The sequence below is a fragment of the Merops nubicus genome, unplaced genomic scaffold (genome assembly GCF_000691845.1).
Source record: "Merops nubicus isolate BGI_N331 unplaced genomic scaffold, ASM69184v1 scaffold10764, whole genome shotgun sequence".
NCBI classification, from domain to species: Eukaryota; Metazoa; Chordata; class Aves; order Coraciiformes; family Meropidae; genus Merops; species Merops nubicus.
In genome coordinates, this window is record NW_008603608.1 from 7970 (window position 1) to 22925 (window position 14956).

The 14956-nt window shown below is 36.4% G+C and overlaps 1 protein-coding gene across 1 annotated transcript in view; it reads left to right on the forward strand.

Moving 5' to 3' along the window:
* The window catches only part of NBN (nibrin), a gene marked incomplete at its 5' end in the record, with an annotated part of 19203 nt that extends 6694 nt beyond the window's left edge, over positions 1 to 12509 (forward strand). Inside the window, 11 exons of the mRNA XM_008938725.1 lie at positions 209 to 399; positions 1333 to 1433; positions 2543 to 2684; positions 3126 to 3393; positions 3682 to 4140; positions 5703 to 5786; positions 6687 to 6701; positions 7231 to 7383; positions 8158 to 8271; positions 9268 to 9317; positions 12479 to 12509. Of these exons, the coding sequence (XP_008936973.1) occupies positions 209 to 399; positions 1333 to 1433; positions 2543 to 2684; positions 3126 to 3393; positions 3682 to 4140; positions 5703 to 5786; positions 6687 to 6701; positions 7231 to 7383; positions 8158 to 8271; positions 9268 to 9317; positions 12479 to 12509 (1608 nt within the window). The remainder of the gene's footprint in view (positions 1 to 208; positions 400 to 1332; positions 1434 to 2542; positions 2685 to 3125; positions 3394 to 3681; positions 4141 to 5702; positions 5787 to 6686; positions 6702 to 7230; positions 7384 to 8157; positions 8272 to 9267; positions 9318 to 12478) is intronic.
* Between the last annotated feature and the right edge of the window lie 2447 nt (positions 12510 to 14956).

A 14956-nucleotide genomic window follows, 5' to 3' on the forward strand; every position in this document is an offset into this window, starting at 1 on the left:
ATCAGGAAAGAAGGGCTTCTGTGTGTTTATATTTTTACAACGTAATGGCCTAAGCAAGGTGAAATACAGGGGGAGAAATAGAACTCATCAGATATGCATCAGTGCATCAGTTGAAAGCATTACACTGATAGTTCATCATGCTGACACTTCTAAACTGACTGTATTTTAAGATTTTTGGTTTTTCTTTAATTTGTGTTCTCTTTTTTAGCACAAGAAACTGGGTCCAGCAGTTATGCTTGGAGGAGGGGAAGCAAAGCTGGTGACGGAAGGAAGAAAAGAAACATCTCTACTAGTTTCTCCTCAAGTTTGTGTTGTTGATGTGGGCTTGACAAACTCTCAGATTTCAGGGTCTGACTCCATGATGAACTGGACTGATTCCATTCTGACTGTCTTGCAAAGGTGCAGCATTGTTCTCTTGTACCATGCTAGGGAAATTTCAGAATTTCTGCAGAAATTCAGTCGTGGTGTTTGCACATATTTAAGCAGTAGGATGCTTATTAAGATGGCATTTTTTTCATTGCTTTAAGTATCTACCATAGTAACTAAAATTTCTTAAGGTGTGAGAGAAAGGACCTGTCCATTCTATGAGAAGTTGGTGGGATTTTTTTTTTTCCAATTCTACAACAAGCAACTGTAATGAAGCTGCTTTGAAATTACAGACAGCAAGTGGTTTTCTTCTACTGTTTAAAAGAAGTTAAAAATTAATATATTCTAAGAATGTGAAATGGATAATCTATGATTTATAAATAAATATACATATATATTTAATGGAAAATAGTTGAGATGGCACCTTGAAGTCATGTGGTTCATTGCTGTCTAATTATTTGCATACAGTGTTTCTGAAGAGCAGCTTCTGCTTCTTGAACTTTAGGGATTTTTTTAGTGTTAGATTTTGTTTGAGAGGGCAGCTGCGTGTGTTACAGATGTTAGGATTTTCATAAAGCCATTTTATTAAAACAGTGAAAGAAAATAAAATCCCAATCCTTAACCTAATTCATCAACCTAGTTTCCCTGAATTTTCCTGCTAAATAGAGAAAACTGTATTCAAGCTTTTCTCATGTCTCTAGTACAGAAGCAGGGAGAGATGCATTGGCCAGATTACAGGGACTAGACAGTTGCTACAGCAGCAGGAAATGTGGAAGTTCATGTGTATAGGACATGCGTATAATGAGGGATAATTATGCTGACTGAATGTATTGAGAAAAATTGTAGTGTAGAGTGATGTGTTTTGAAAGAAGGAATGAAACACTGTATTTTATCATATCTGTGCCCTTTTGCATCTGTACTGAGAAAGTTTTCTTTAATGTCGTTCTTTTCTTTGTATATTAACAGCAAGCATCTCAGGGCTATTCCTGAGGCAGAAATTGGATTGGCAGTTATCTTCATGTCTACGGAAAAGTACTGCAATCCTCAAAAGCAGCCTAGTAACAAAGGTAATTTGAAGAAGAGTAGTAATAGGTTAAAAGCATTGAAGAGAGACGATTTCTTTTTGGATAGGGACATCAAGTGCTAAAGTTCAAGTTCTTTTGCTTTGCAAGACCACTACAATAGAATGAAACTGTATGAAAAACGTATACAAGTCTGATGAGGTGATTGGTTTTTGAAGGTCTTGCAGTAAACTGCAATGAAAAGGATATGATACTCACATGTAAATAAAGAAGTTGCAGATCTAAAATCAGCATGAATAGTGGACACATAGTACACTGATCTTTAAAGGAAAGGTCCTTTAAAAATTAAAGTCTTAAAAATAGATTATCTGAAAGGATAGTGCTGCCATAGTCAATCAGCATGAGATACAGGAAGAATGTGAAGAGGTGAAAGATGATGAGTAATTTTAAAAAATGTTTCTAGAAGCACAATATATTAAATAATAAATGTCAGCATCCTTTGACTTGGAGAAGACATAAGTGTATGACAACAAAGACATGTGAAAGGGCAATATAATAAGATGTTGTATATGCTCTTTTTTTCTGTTTTATGGAGAAATATTGTGAGTAACTAAAGAGAGCAGTAAATGACATTTTAAGGCAATGCTGTGATGATGGGAATTATGATAATTTGCTGTAGAATATATCTACTCTAGGGTTTTTTTTTTGATAGGAAATACTTGTTCTGTATTAGTAGAAATAATCCCAAATACAGTAATCAGGTTTTAGAGACCATAATAAAGCAGTAAATGTAAGAAATTTTGCACACTGACTGTTTGGCAGGAAATATATATTGCATGATTTATTAATTACATTATGTCCATATTGATACATGACTTCCCATTAAGCTTTTTATTGAAGCAAAATTCCATGACTTAATTCAGTGGAACATTTAAGACTGAAACCCTGAATATCATCCTGTAGAACTGTTTCTTTCAGTTTTGTTTGTTTTTTTTTTTTTAATCCAAATATTAAGCAGCTTTATTGATTCAAATTGCCTTAAGACCATTTTACAAAAATCTCACCTGATCAGTTACCAATGTATGATAACACATGCAAAAAAACCTCAGGTTTGATATTAAAAGTTTACTACTTCTCTTGTGCTGCTGTTGCAGCTGGGACTGTGAGTACTCCTGCATCAGCTGCTGTGGGGAGAGCCATTTCTCAGAGTTTGGCTGTGGATGAAACCATAATGCCAACTGCTGCTCATAACACCACAGCATATGTTCCTGATACAGAAATAGAAGAGCAGACATGGTAAGGTATTGATGGACATAGTTTCTAAGCTGATATTGCAAATAAAGCAATCTTTTGTGGCACAGGAACCACATCATTGCTGTGGGCAAAGATTTACAGTGTTAGAAATGGCACTTCTTAAATTCCTTGTCTGTGGTGAGGTAGTTACGACAGTAAAATCAGATGCAGTATCTCTATTAATATTTGAGTCACATAGGTCCTGTGTCCTATATTTTCCTACTTACCACTCAAAAGCAGAAAACTACTGCAAATTTTAAAGCCATTTCACAGTTACACAAATATATTATCACAGCAGTTTTTACAATTTGTTTCTAGCACACCTAGGTTGTTTAAAAGTATGTTCAGATTACAGGTACAGCTTTTATAAGCAGTGGTATTCTACAGTGTATCTCTTTGGTAACTTCTTGTGTGTTCACTTAATATTTTTTCCCTCTAATGTAGTATGGAAATAGAGAATACTCCCCAGATGGATGGACAAGGGAAAATGGCTCTCCAGGAGACAACTGCTGTAAAGAAAAACCTTAGCACAAGTGGCAGCATAAACGCAGGAGCATCAATATCTAGACTGAACAGAACTTCTGGGTTTAGTCAAAAAGCTCATCCTGTCTCCCCATCGAAAATTTCAGAGGCTGGTAAACCTAGTGAGTGTGCTTCACGTCACCAGTCTAACTCAATCACAAACTACTTCCAGGTAGCTAGAAAAAGGTATGTTGGAATGTTCTTGACATAACTTCCTTTCCTTTATTGTTATGTTGGTGCTGTTCCTGCAAAACAATTTTAACTCAAGGGATGTACGTTTGAGTCAAAACACAGTTAAAACGATAATTTTCAGATCAGCTCCCTAGAACAGCAAGCTTTGCTTCAAGGCTGCTTACGTTCACGTTTTGGTCAAGGCAGTTGCTGCAGCCCCAGGAAACTGTTAAATTGTGGGTGGCAGCCAGTCGTACTCAGAAGTGATTTTGTAATTCCCTTCTTTTGTAATTACTTTCTGCCTAAGGGAAAAGAAATGTCTGTACCCAAACTAGCAAAACTGGAGGAACGATTGTCACCTGCTTCCAAGAGGATTGAACCCAGAGCTTCATCAGTGTGTAACAGTGAACCAGAACAGCATCAAAAGGAAAATGACGTCCTGAACCCAAACCTGAATTTTGCATTAGAAGACAGAGGTAGAAGGCTTATGGGCGAAAGTGGCAAACTAGCAAGTGATAGAACAAGCACTAAAACTACTTCTAGTGAAAACCATGCACCAGGGAAGAGGAAGGAGTTAGATGATTTGTCTGAAGATAGGGAAACACTAGAGATTGTGTTTGGAAGAGGAGACTTAGACTGGGATGATCAAATGGCAGATGATGGCCAACAGGCTCAAGGAAATACGCACAAAAAAAGACGTTTGGAAGCCAAAGGAAGCAGGACTCAGGAAGTAAATGTAAAGCAGAGAGAGGAGAATAAACTATCGGTAAGCTGTATTCTTCGCATGTGTGTAATCTTGCCATTTACAGCTGTGTTAGAGATGCAGGTACCTCCTTTAAGGGTGAGGCTGCCTGCTTACAGAAAGTGGCTTTGTAAAGGTTTTTTTTTTTTTTTTTTATAAAACCTGAAATCATTCTGAACTAAAGATTGACATGATGTATCTCTTAGCTGTGAAACATTGAAGTGTTAAATCTAAATGGTTTTTTATTCTTCAGGACATTGTTTCTATGTGAATTGAAAGCAACTGTATTCATAAAATTTTTCCTCTCTTTTTACTTGAAGTAGGTAGAACAGCAGAATATATCTGTAGTCCAAAAAAAACTTATGTTGCATATTGTTGGCTTAAAAAAAAAGAATGTTTTTTGTAGAGGAAAACAATGTTGAGAGCTCTAGGAAAGTAGGCTATTAGCAATTAAGAAGGGAGTAAGAAAGAAGGAGTAGTTTAATTTTTGTTTATTTTAATTATATATATTAAAACTGTAGTTCTTATACAGTGTAGGAAGTATTTCAATGCTGTAATAATAAAATTCAATGTAAAGATTGAGAAACTGGAATTTGTAATATACTTCAAATCTTTGGCTCAGACCAATTTAACTGGTTTTCTGCTTTTGATATTTTACTAGAGCCTGCTTCTGTCAAGTTGTAAATTTGTAATTTACTTGTAATGTTGGTTTGGGTTTTTTTTTTTTGTGTTATTAACAAGCAAATTTAAAAAGACAAGTCTTACAGTTGTAGGGAATCCTTTTTCGCTCTCTATATTATCCGAGAGGAGGTATTTTTATCAGGACTGACTGTACTGAGAGACTAAAATGGCTGCTTGGAACAGTCTTGAATTTTGTGATGGCCTGGGAAATTTTTTTAGTTTAACCTACTGTTAGGATTATGAAGCAAAACAAATTCTTGTGTATAACTAAAATATTATTTTATCAGATGCACACTTAACAATTTTTGCCGACAAGAAGTCTTCTAATAGTTTAATAGTGACCTATTTTATTAAGATAAGTTGTATTTCCAGAAGAACAGGAAGGAGATTTTATGATAAACGTCCACTGACATAGTCATGTTACCTATTTGCTTGAAGTACAGATGCACCTAGTCTATCTGGCAAGGAAGAGAATTTGAGTAATTGGCTCAAAAATCTACAGGGTGCATAAGGCTGATCAGATTTTTCAGTTTTTTTTTTTTTTAACAGCTGAAAATTTTTATAAAAGGCAAATCTGGTTTTAAGCTATAGGAGGAAAGCAATCTGCAGAATACTTTCAATTTAGTATGTTAAGTGTACGTGTGTGTGTTTTATTACTAGCTTAGGAAAGTGCTACTTCTTATATTCAGAGGTGTTTAGTTTCTAGAAAGTGGCAGGACTATGAAGATTGCATATGTGGACAAAACTTGCTACAGGTAGAAGAAAAAACACAACAAATGTGAGGAAAAAAATTAAAAGGTAAAAAACTCACCAATTGTTAGTGTACATAAAATCATAAAAATTTAAATTATAGTGCAGTTTCTTTCCTGTCAAATATTTTTAAATATTGATTTTTAATCAAATAGAAAGAAGAGGAACTTGGATCAGTTCTAACTTCAGAAATGAAAAGTGAGATCAAGCAAGAGTCACCAGTCTTGGTAAGAAAACATGTAATTTTAAGTTTGAATAGCAAACTTTGAGAAGCATTAAGAAAAATGCATCAAAGTTTTGCTTTTAAGACCATTTTATCTGTGGATGCTATTTCAGAGTAAAGGACGTTCTGAAGGTTGTACTTCTTAAAATAATCCCATATAAATTTCAATAGTACAGTCCAACTTACTGTGAGAAGACAGAGTGAGCGAGCTGTAGTTCATCTGCATGCTTTTGCAGTAGCATTTGGATGGATATCTAAGAAGACTAAAACTACAGAAACCTCATGGAATTGCATTAGCCTGTCAACACAATTAATACTTGTGCTGATGTTTTTGCTGGGTTACTACTTAAAGACTAAGCAAGGACATAATCTCCCTGTCTGCTCTAAGGAGATCACAATGAGAATAGAAGAGGTGGAGCACTGAGAAAGTAGATGTAACATACAGTGCTAACAGTAAATAGCTTGCTAACTTTGTTTTAGGTGAGCTGAATGCAGGGAGGAGAGAATTGCTGGGAGTGGCAGTGAGGCAGAGGCAAAGGAGAGTAGGCTAAATGGAACTGGAATGGGCAGATCCTGAAGAGACAAAGGAGAATGTATCCAGTCAACAAGGGGCAGGTTAAAACCTTTTCACATAGTACAGGAAACAGTCCAGGAGGAGTGCTGTGCAGGTACACTGAAGTCAGCTCAGATTAAGGGACTTTAGTTTATACTTGGCTATGAAACAACTGCACTGAACCTGGGCTGATGTTGTCCCTGACGGTAGTTTAAAGTTGCTTATGAACTTGTCCTGCACCCAGACTTCCTTTTTAATTAACCTGGGTCTAGCCCCAAGCAGCAAAGTGTGCATGCAAACTGGCTGGCACACGAGAATTGCCATGTACAAGAGCAAGTTGCTTCATTGGTCAGATCCAGTTAGTTAAAAATCCTTAATGTTGGCCTAAATGATAAATCCACAAGCTAGAATCAAGCTGAAGACATTCAGCCTTGTCTTCCGTGCAGCTAGCTGGAGTCTCCAGTAGAGGAAGTATACTGGATTAAATTAGTCTGGGTAAGAGACAAGGTAGAGAGGAGGAGAGAAGTAATTCTTGGATATTAGCTAAAATGAAAAAAAAAAAATCTTACTTGAAACTTTAAGTAAAATCTTAGTGAAATGAGGTACACTGACTTCATTATTAATACTGCAGCTGTTAATGATAGTGTCTTTCCAAAAGATGTAAATATGAGAGGAATAAATTCACTGAGCTCCCAGCTATCTTGGTAGTATATAAGGAAGCTGCAAAGTACATCTACCTTGCTGGCTTCTGGCACTGCTGCTGCTTCCCCTCACCCTTTTGTAATCTCAACGTTTGCCTCAGCTCTGCTTATGAAAATTTTTTTCTCTAAAATTTGTACTCTTGGATATGCTGTATGTCTGCTCATACACCTGAAGCACTCCTTCCTTTTTCTTCCCACATAAGAAGCACACTGAACTGCAAGATGACTCCAGGAACCTTCCTAGCAGACTTCTGCTGACTGAGTTTAGATCGTTGGTTGTCAGCCATTCCAGGCAGAACACTCAGCTTGTTGGAAGTACCAGCTATGGGGGAAAGAAAAATTTCAAAACGTTCAAAAAGGTTAGTGTGTAATTGAAATGGTCACAAGATGGCACTATTTAAAACTACTAAAGTACTGCTTTAAGATTGTAGAAATATATTATGAGAATTGTCTGGGTTTTTTTTGATAGTAACTACAGAAGGAAACAGTTTAAATACCATATTATACTGTTATCAAATGTTTTGCTAATTGACAGAAGAAATACCAGGCTGACAAAAGCTTACCTTGTGCTAGATTGTTTAGATACTTCTACTCTTTAAGTTGTTTCAGGTAATATTAAAAATTTTAAAAAGATGTATGTATGGTATGAGATTACTAGGAATACATTTCAGTAAAATACTGTGTAGAGAGTGCAAGCCACATAATGCAAGTTCCACCTTTCTGGGAGTATGCTGTCATTTTTACTTAACACTTTAAATCTCTGCAAGTATTTTCCACCATTTTGTAGTAGATCCTGAAGCATTCTGATTATAAAGTTATTTTTACTGATATATTCTATTTTATCATGTTTTCAAATTCCACTTAGTGTCAGATTTATTTAGCATGTGTAACTTGTGAGCTGCTTTTTTGTTGTTGTTCCTTTTGGTAAAATGGAGGGAGCTAATAGCTTTCTGTAAATGCTTTTTTTTACTCCAGTCTTTTAAATATGATCTCTGATTAAATGTTATTCAAAGGAAGACTGACTGACTTTTGTCTGGGGTAGCTGAATAGACTTCCTGAATTTGGTGAAACAGACCTTTTACTTGCAGTGTGCTTGCCTTGTATTGTAACAGTGACAACCTGCTGTCCGACAGGTGGCTTATCCAGGGGCAGGACAGCTTCCATACGTTATTGGAGGATCAGACTTGATTGCTCACCGTGCTAAAAAGAATTCAGAGCTAGAAGACTGGCTAAGGCAAGAAATAGAGGTAAGGAATTATTTCTTAAAGGTGATCAAACGAAAGCTTAACTTGTGCTGGCCACGCCAACTCGTGGTCATTCGTGAAGTAATTCAGAATTTTATTTGAAATAAAACTTCAGCCAGTCAGCTGAACACACATGCTCATAGGAACACACACACTAGAAAAGTCACTGAAAATCAAAGGTCAGTGGTAAGGCTTATCTTTTTCTGATTATTAAAATTCTTTTTACATACAACATTCAATCAGAAATACTGATTTAATGTAAAATCAATAACCTATTGAGAATGAGTCTTTTTTTAATATGCAAAAAAAAGCGTTATGGAAACTTGTAATTTCTGAAAATATGGCAGGGAGCTAGGAAGACATTCTATACAGTTAGCTGTGTTGGAATTGATATATAGGGCAGCTGATATTCTACTCATGAATAGAACAGAACATACTGGAGTAAAATTGTGTTGGAGTATACTGTAGAGATATAGTAAGAATAAATGTAGTATTTTTCTGTTGTAAAAAAATCATCTTTGTATATAGAAGTTTTAAAAAATATTGCATTTTATCATAGTAGTTCTCTAGTAGTCTTTTTCCAGTAGTTTCTTTAAAAATACTTGCTGCTCAGTCATATTCTGTTACCACAGACTGAGATCTCATATCAACACTTTTTGATTATCTCCTTTTTTAAAAATCCCTGGGTATAGATAACATCAATTAAAATTCCCTTTATGTCCTAATAATCAGATAAAAGTTTCTCTATTCTGTAATGATGCTTAAAAAATCAAAAAGCATATTTCTCACCAAAATGGGTATCTTGCACAAACTAGTCCATTCGATTCATCGGTAGCAATAGCCAAACTTGAGTAGTGAAGTCTGTTGCCTGATGTGAATATGCACTGAATGAAGTACTTGGAGAAGTTATTTCTTCAGGAAAAACTGTGTTAGTGCAGGACTATATTGTTCATTAGCTTCATCCTTAGCATCAAGGACTGAATAAACTTCTTTTTGTAGGAACAGAACCGACATGCAAGAGAAGAATCACTTGCTGATGATCTCTTTAGGTAAGACTTTTATGTTTGAACTTAGAAAATGTATATTTTTTGCATCACATCTTTCTTTGGACAAATTCTACTTTTGTAAAAGACTACTTTATTTTCAAAATTCCATGTATTCCCTTGTATGGAATATACCTAAAATGATTCGACAACTTCTCTCAAATTTTTTTTATGCCTCAAACTTCCAATTTTATTCAGACTTGCTGCAGTTTCTTAATAAGAACATTCTCCAATGTAAATGTTGCAATTTCTTGGCTCATATGCCCAAGTTCAATTGTCCACAAAGGCTGGAAGAGATTCTGGGATCAGGCTTTCCACCACTAGCATTTGCTAGAACCTGAAGTGTTTTGGTCTTAATTTTAAGTCAGTTATCTAACTATAACGAAAGAGTGAGGGGGTCTGTTGCTTTTGCATTCTGGCCATGGCACTTGTCTGTCCCTGTACTGAGTCACTTGAGGGAGCTCAAGCAACAAAATACTAGTTCTGTGAAAAAGTGGTTGGCAGGACTGCTTCTTCTCTCTTTTTTAACCTTTGAAGTAATGATTTCCAGAGTTTAAAACAAAATTTTTTTAAAAACCTAGGTAAATCCCTTATTACATCTCATCTGTCTCTCTTACCTTTGAGACCTTAAGCTGCTTTCAAAACCATTCCCAATGAAAGAGCTCCTAGCTTTTGTTGTTGTTGTTAGAAACTCCCTCAATGCTTTACCATCTTGCCACTTCTCAGACTACAGAGAGGAGGCGTGTTCACACCAGTCTACTACAGTGTAGTAGAATCATTTACTTCTCTCCTAATTGGTGCTTATGGCACAGGAGTTTGAGATGTCTCTTTGGTAGGTCCAGGTTCACCTTAGCTGCTTGCCATTGCTTTTTGCCATAGCTCCTTCCCTGTGCCTCTAAACACATTCTGTTCAGCAGTTTTCTTTCAATGACTTTCACTTCAGTTGTCAACCACTTTCCCTAATCTCTCTTGATTAATTTGATTTCCTGTCCAGTTACTTTCAACTGTAATCCTAATTTAATGATATATAACCACTTTCAAATTACAAAGTTCTAAGTCAGGCTTGCCACTTTATCCACATTTTACACCTGCAATACAGCCTTTAAATATATGTCAGTTATGAAGACATTTACTAAAACATGGTGCAGCTTGAATGATGTGCTGGAATATTAACTGTTTCAAAATAACCTTTATTAATTTTAGCCTTTCAAAACACAGCAGTGGAAACTTAGATATTTTACATGCATTCATGCTTAGAAAAATTTTTACCTCAACTCCAAATTATTTAGGCTAGATCTTCAAGAACTTTCCACAGTCAAAACTATTAAAACACACAATTTAATGTAACCTACTTCTAATTTTGTCCTTAATCCTGAGTAAAGCTACTTGGTGTAATGCTAATATTAACAGCTGGGAAAAAATGGGCATTTGAAGATGCCTTCAGAAAGAGTTACACAGTGATCCAAGGTAAAGATAAGCTGGAAGGAAAAGCCCAGGCCTCAGCTGCTACTGAGGGTACACTCAGATACAGGAGGGAGGGAGGATGTGTCATACTGTCTGCTGAGACTACAGATAAATGGATTATGTTCAGTAATAGCTCTTTGTATCCCTCACTCCTTGTTCCCAGCAAGGGCTTTTGTTTCTTCGTGTATTCGCTCACAGTAGTGGAATCTCCCTCGTCTCTTTTTCCATTTCAAGCCACAGGCACTGTAGAGTTTCCATTGATAATGTTGCTTGGTTTCTTTCTGTGGCGGTGAGGTGGGGGAGATGACATAAAAAGATGTTCATGACTGTCAGGGTTACCATCTCCATAGACAGTCACAGACAAGGTTGAAGCTGTTGCTGTCCTGATGGGAGGTTTCCATCACATGTGATCCCTTCTCCTATTTTGCTTATCTTTTCCCCCTCTCTGTCCTTCCCAAAATATGATTCCAGGACATACTTAAGTGTCAGAACTAATGTGCTGCAATGCTATAGCAATAAGTTCAAAGAAATGCCGTGAGACTTTTGTTTAGCAAAGATTTCATTATTTTCTTAGCTTTTATTTGAAGAAACAAGCAACCACCATTTAACTTCTCACCTGCAATGCATTTAACTAACAATAAACATTGTGCATTTAAGCAGAAAAATGTATATGGTGAAGACGTTTGCTTTTGCCAAATCACTGTCAAAGAAACATGAAATTGCATATCAGCATAAGAGCCATTCAGAAAATCTTACTGCATTAACAGCTTGCTCTGTTAATTAACAGTTAATAATGGAACATTTCTTTCAAAGGGCACACATTTCATTTTTGCCAGAAGTCTGCGTTGTATAGAGACAACAGTGACTTCTAATACCCTTCTAATTATGTGGTGATGTGACAACTTGTGAGCCAAATTACATTTTCCTGTCTAAGCAAAAAATGTCTTGATGAATGAGGGCAGAATTAGTGCAAGTAAAGCTGGCTTATCATTCAGTTGTGTCCATAAGCTAGTCATGCATGAACACATAACATACCAGATTTTCAAAGAAGTGACACAGGATTTTGGAAGATGGAGCATAAATGGAGAGAAAGAGAAGGCCAAGGGACAGCAGTGTCAAGCAGAGGCAAACTAAGCATATTGCAGTAAATTGGGTAACTATTTAGTAGACCCAGAAAGCGGATCTAAATTATTACAAATAAATCAGGAGCTATTTAGAGGGGAAGATTAGACAAGGAACTGCTTTATGGAGGAGCAGGAAGCAGCAGAAGGGTTTTTGGCTGTGTAAGTTGTGGACAAATGTACATTGCTGTCAATACACAGTACCCCTTTCCTCTCCCTTCCCTTTTGGTTGTGTGATTTTGGTTTTGTTTTTTTTTTTTTTTTTTTGCTTGAGGAATTTAATGTTAGCATATTAAAGACTTGCAGAAACTTGTTCGTGAATCAGATTTAAAGACTTTTAAATAGCTTGGAAGTCAGTGAAAATTTAAGTAAAGATTATCTTTAGTTCATGCACAGGTTCTAGTCTATGCATCCTTCAGTGAAATTGTAGCAACTGTAGTTAATTACAAAAGTGCATCCAGGGAAAGGACTGAACACTGGCCAATAACCTGTATGTTTATATAATAAAGCTATTTCCATCATGTTCACGTTGAATATCATTAAGTTTTACTTATTTGTGACAAATTTCCGTTTTTGTTGCAGATATGATCCTAACGTGAAAAGGAGAAGATAATTTGTGACCTGAATTTACAGTGATTCTCCAGCAACAATCTGCTTTCTGCTCCTTAGGCTTGCTGGTTAGACTGGGCAATATATACCTACGTATGACCAATTGACTTTTCTATTACTGTAAGACTTGGTTTTAAGTCTTGCTTTTATTAAAGAAAAAGAAAAGTTTCTTTCACTGCTTGGATTACATGATTTTTTATGGATTTATGGATTGCATGTTTTCAAGACCTTAACTTTACTTGCTTCAGAGAAACACTCAGTAAAATACCATAGATACTTAGGATTTCATTTTAGGCTGTTCATTTCTAATGTTTGCTTAGGAGTACTGTTTTGGAAGAAAAGTAAATTCGCATCAGGCTTTTTTCTCTTCAGAAAGGCTTTGTTAATTAGACTTTTGTATACTGTCAATTTTGTCTTGAGGTGGAGGTTTTGGAAGACTATTGATAAGTTAGGCCAAACTTTAAATTTGTGTCTGAGTAAAAAAGAAGTATTTAATATCGCTAAGGTCAAGCCATTCCCTATTTTTGAAGTTGGTGACATCAAATTATCTTTACCAGCTTGCAGTTTTGTGTGATGGCAGATTTGAAACAAATGCTTAATTTCTAAAATTCAGTTATTTTTGCCCTGTTATGTCTTCAAATCTTCAGTCTTTGTTCAAACAGCCTACGGTTAAACTACAAAAACTCTTATAAACTCAGAGAAAGATGCCAAGAACTTTTGTAGCAGCAACACGCATTTGAATTTGGGTTTCTTGAGCAGGGAGAGAGAGGCAAGTGAATTTTTTTTCTCTGCATGTTTCTTTTCCTTGACAAACAGAAGAGAGCTGTGTTTGGCTGTTTGACAACAAAAGATGTATATAGAGAGCCCAAAAGCTGCATGATGAGTACCATCAGATTATGAGAGTCTGTGTATTTTCCTGTAGTGTTAAATGAGAGCTAATGTACATTCCTCAGAAGTGTAAATTCTGATATATTGATGTCTATACGCTGTGATTGGCTTTGTTTGTAATGAGACTCGGGTTAGAGGGAGAGAAGATCGATTTAGATCATTTCTGGGAGGCAAGGAGTTGGGGGAGGAACCCACCTCCAAAATAAGTGAGACAAAAAAAAGAAAGGCAGAACAACCAGAAGGGGTGTGTGGTGGGGGGAGTTTCCCTAGAAAATAAAGAAGTAAAAATTTGAAAGCTCTATATGTAGTGGCAAAGAAGCCGGATGGATCCCCTTGCTATTTGGAATAATGTACAAAGTGCATAGTGGACAAATGTACAGTTACAAAGATTAAGGCCAAGAGAAACCAAGGAGCTTTCCTCTGAAAGGCAGGAAAGGAGGTTAACTTCTTCAGCATATTTTCATGGATATCTTAAATGGTTTGACCCACTTCTTCCTCTCGTGCCTTTTTGCAGTCACTGTAGTCACTGTGTAAAAATCTGCCCTTCCAAATAATTCTGTCATCTATATCAACAGTGACATTTACAGAACAGCTTCTCATTCTTGGATTAGAAGAGCTCACCTTCATCATCTGATAATTTAGAAACTGAGGGATTCCCCTGGAAGCAGAGTGAGAAAAACCTCCCAGACTTTTTGCTCAGCTGTATGAAGCCATCACATACAGATGAAGATGGACAGTAGGTCCACTGCATCCTGTTTCAAGAGGCAGGATGGTAGGATCTTCTTCTTCACGTGAGGAAGTAATCTGGTTGATGTCAAATTTAAGTACTCATTAACAAAACTATTGTGCTGGTGAGAGCTGAAACGTGCAAGCAAGATGAGCTGTTTTGTTTATCAGATTTTAAGAACAGGATCTTGAGATCTGTGTATATTAAGACAGCAGATCTGCTGAAGTCATCACAGTTGCACAGTCAAGAAAATGTTTGTTCTTCAAAAACTGGTGTTTCCTCAGGTCTGTCTTGGCATGTTCTTTAGCTCTTGGTCAGAGATGTCCAAAGTGATACACAAAGTGCAAGGCCAGTACCTCTGAGTCCATCAATAACTGTGAGTGTTTTGATATTGTAACTTGCATTAGGGCATATCAAATCTTGTCCACAAAATACATTTAAAAAGACTTCTTCAGTGGTTCAAATACTTGCTGGAGGTCTACTGACTGCTGTTTGTTGCACCCTTGGGTGTGTTTTTCTGCTGGTACAGTGAGAATCTACAACTTTTACTGTTGAAGACTCACTGGTCCAATGGGGCAGCTCCTGTAGACTGCTGAGGGGTGACTTCTTTAGTTGTTACTAAATTAAAGCAAATCGTTTGGACAGCAGAGTATCAACAGACAAGATACTTCAGAAAGGTTCCTTTTAATCTGTAAAAACAGAACTTATTTCACCTTAGAAAATCTCAAACGTTACAAAGTACTGGTTCCTTGTATGAGAAAGTAAAGGCTGAGACCTTTACTGCTCAGACTACAGGCTGTTTGGGTTCAAGCAGCTGTGGTGGTACATCAGAGGCC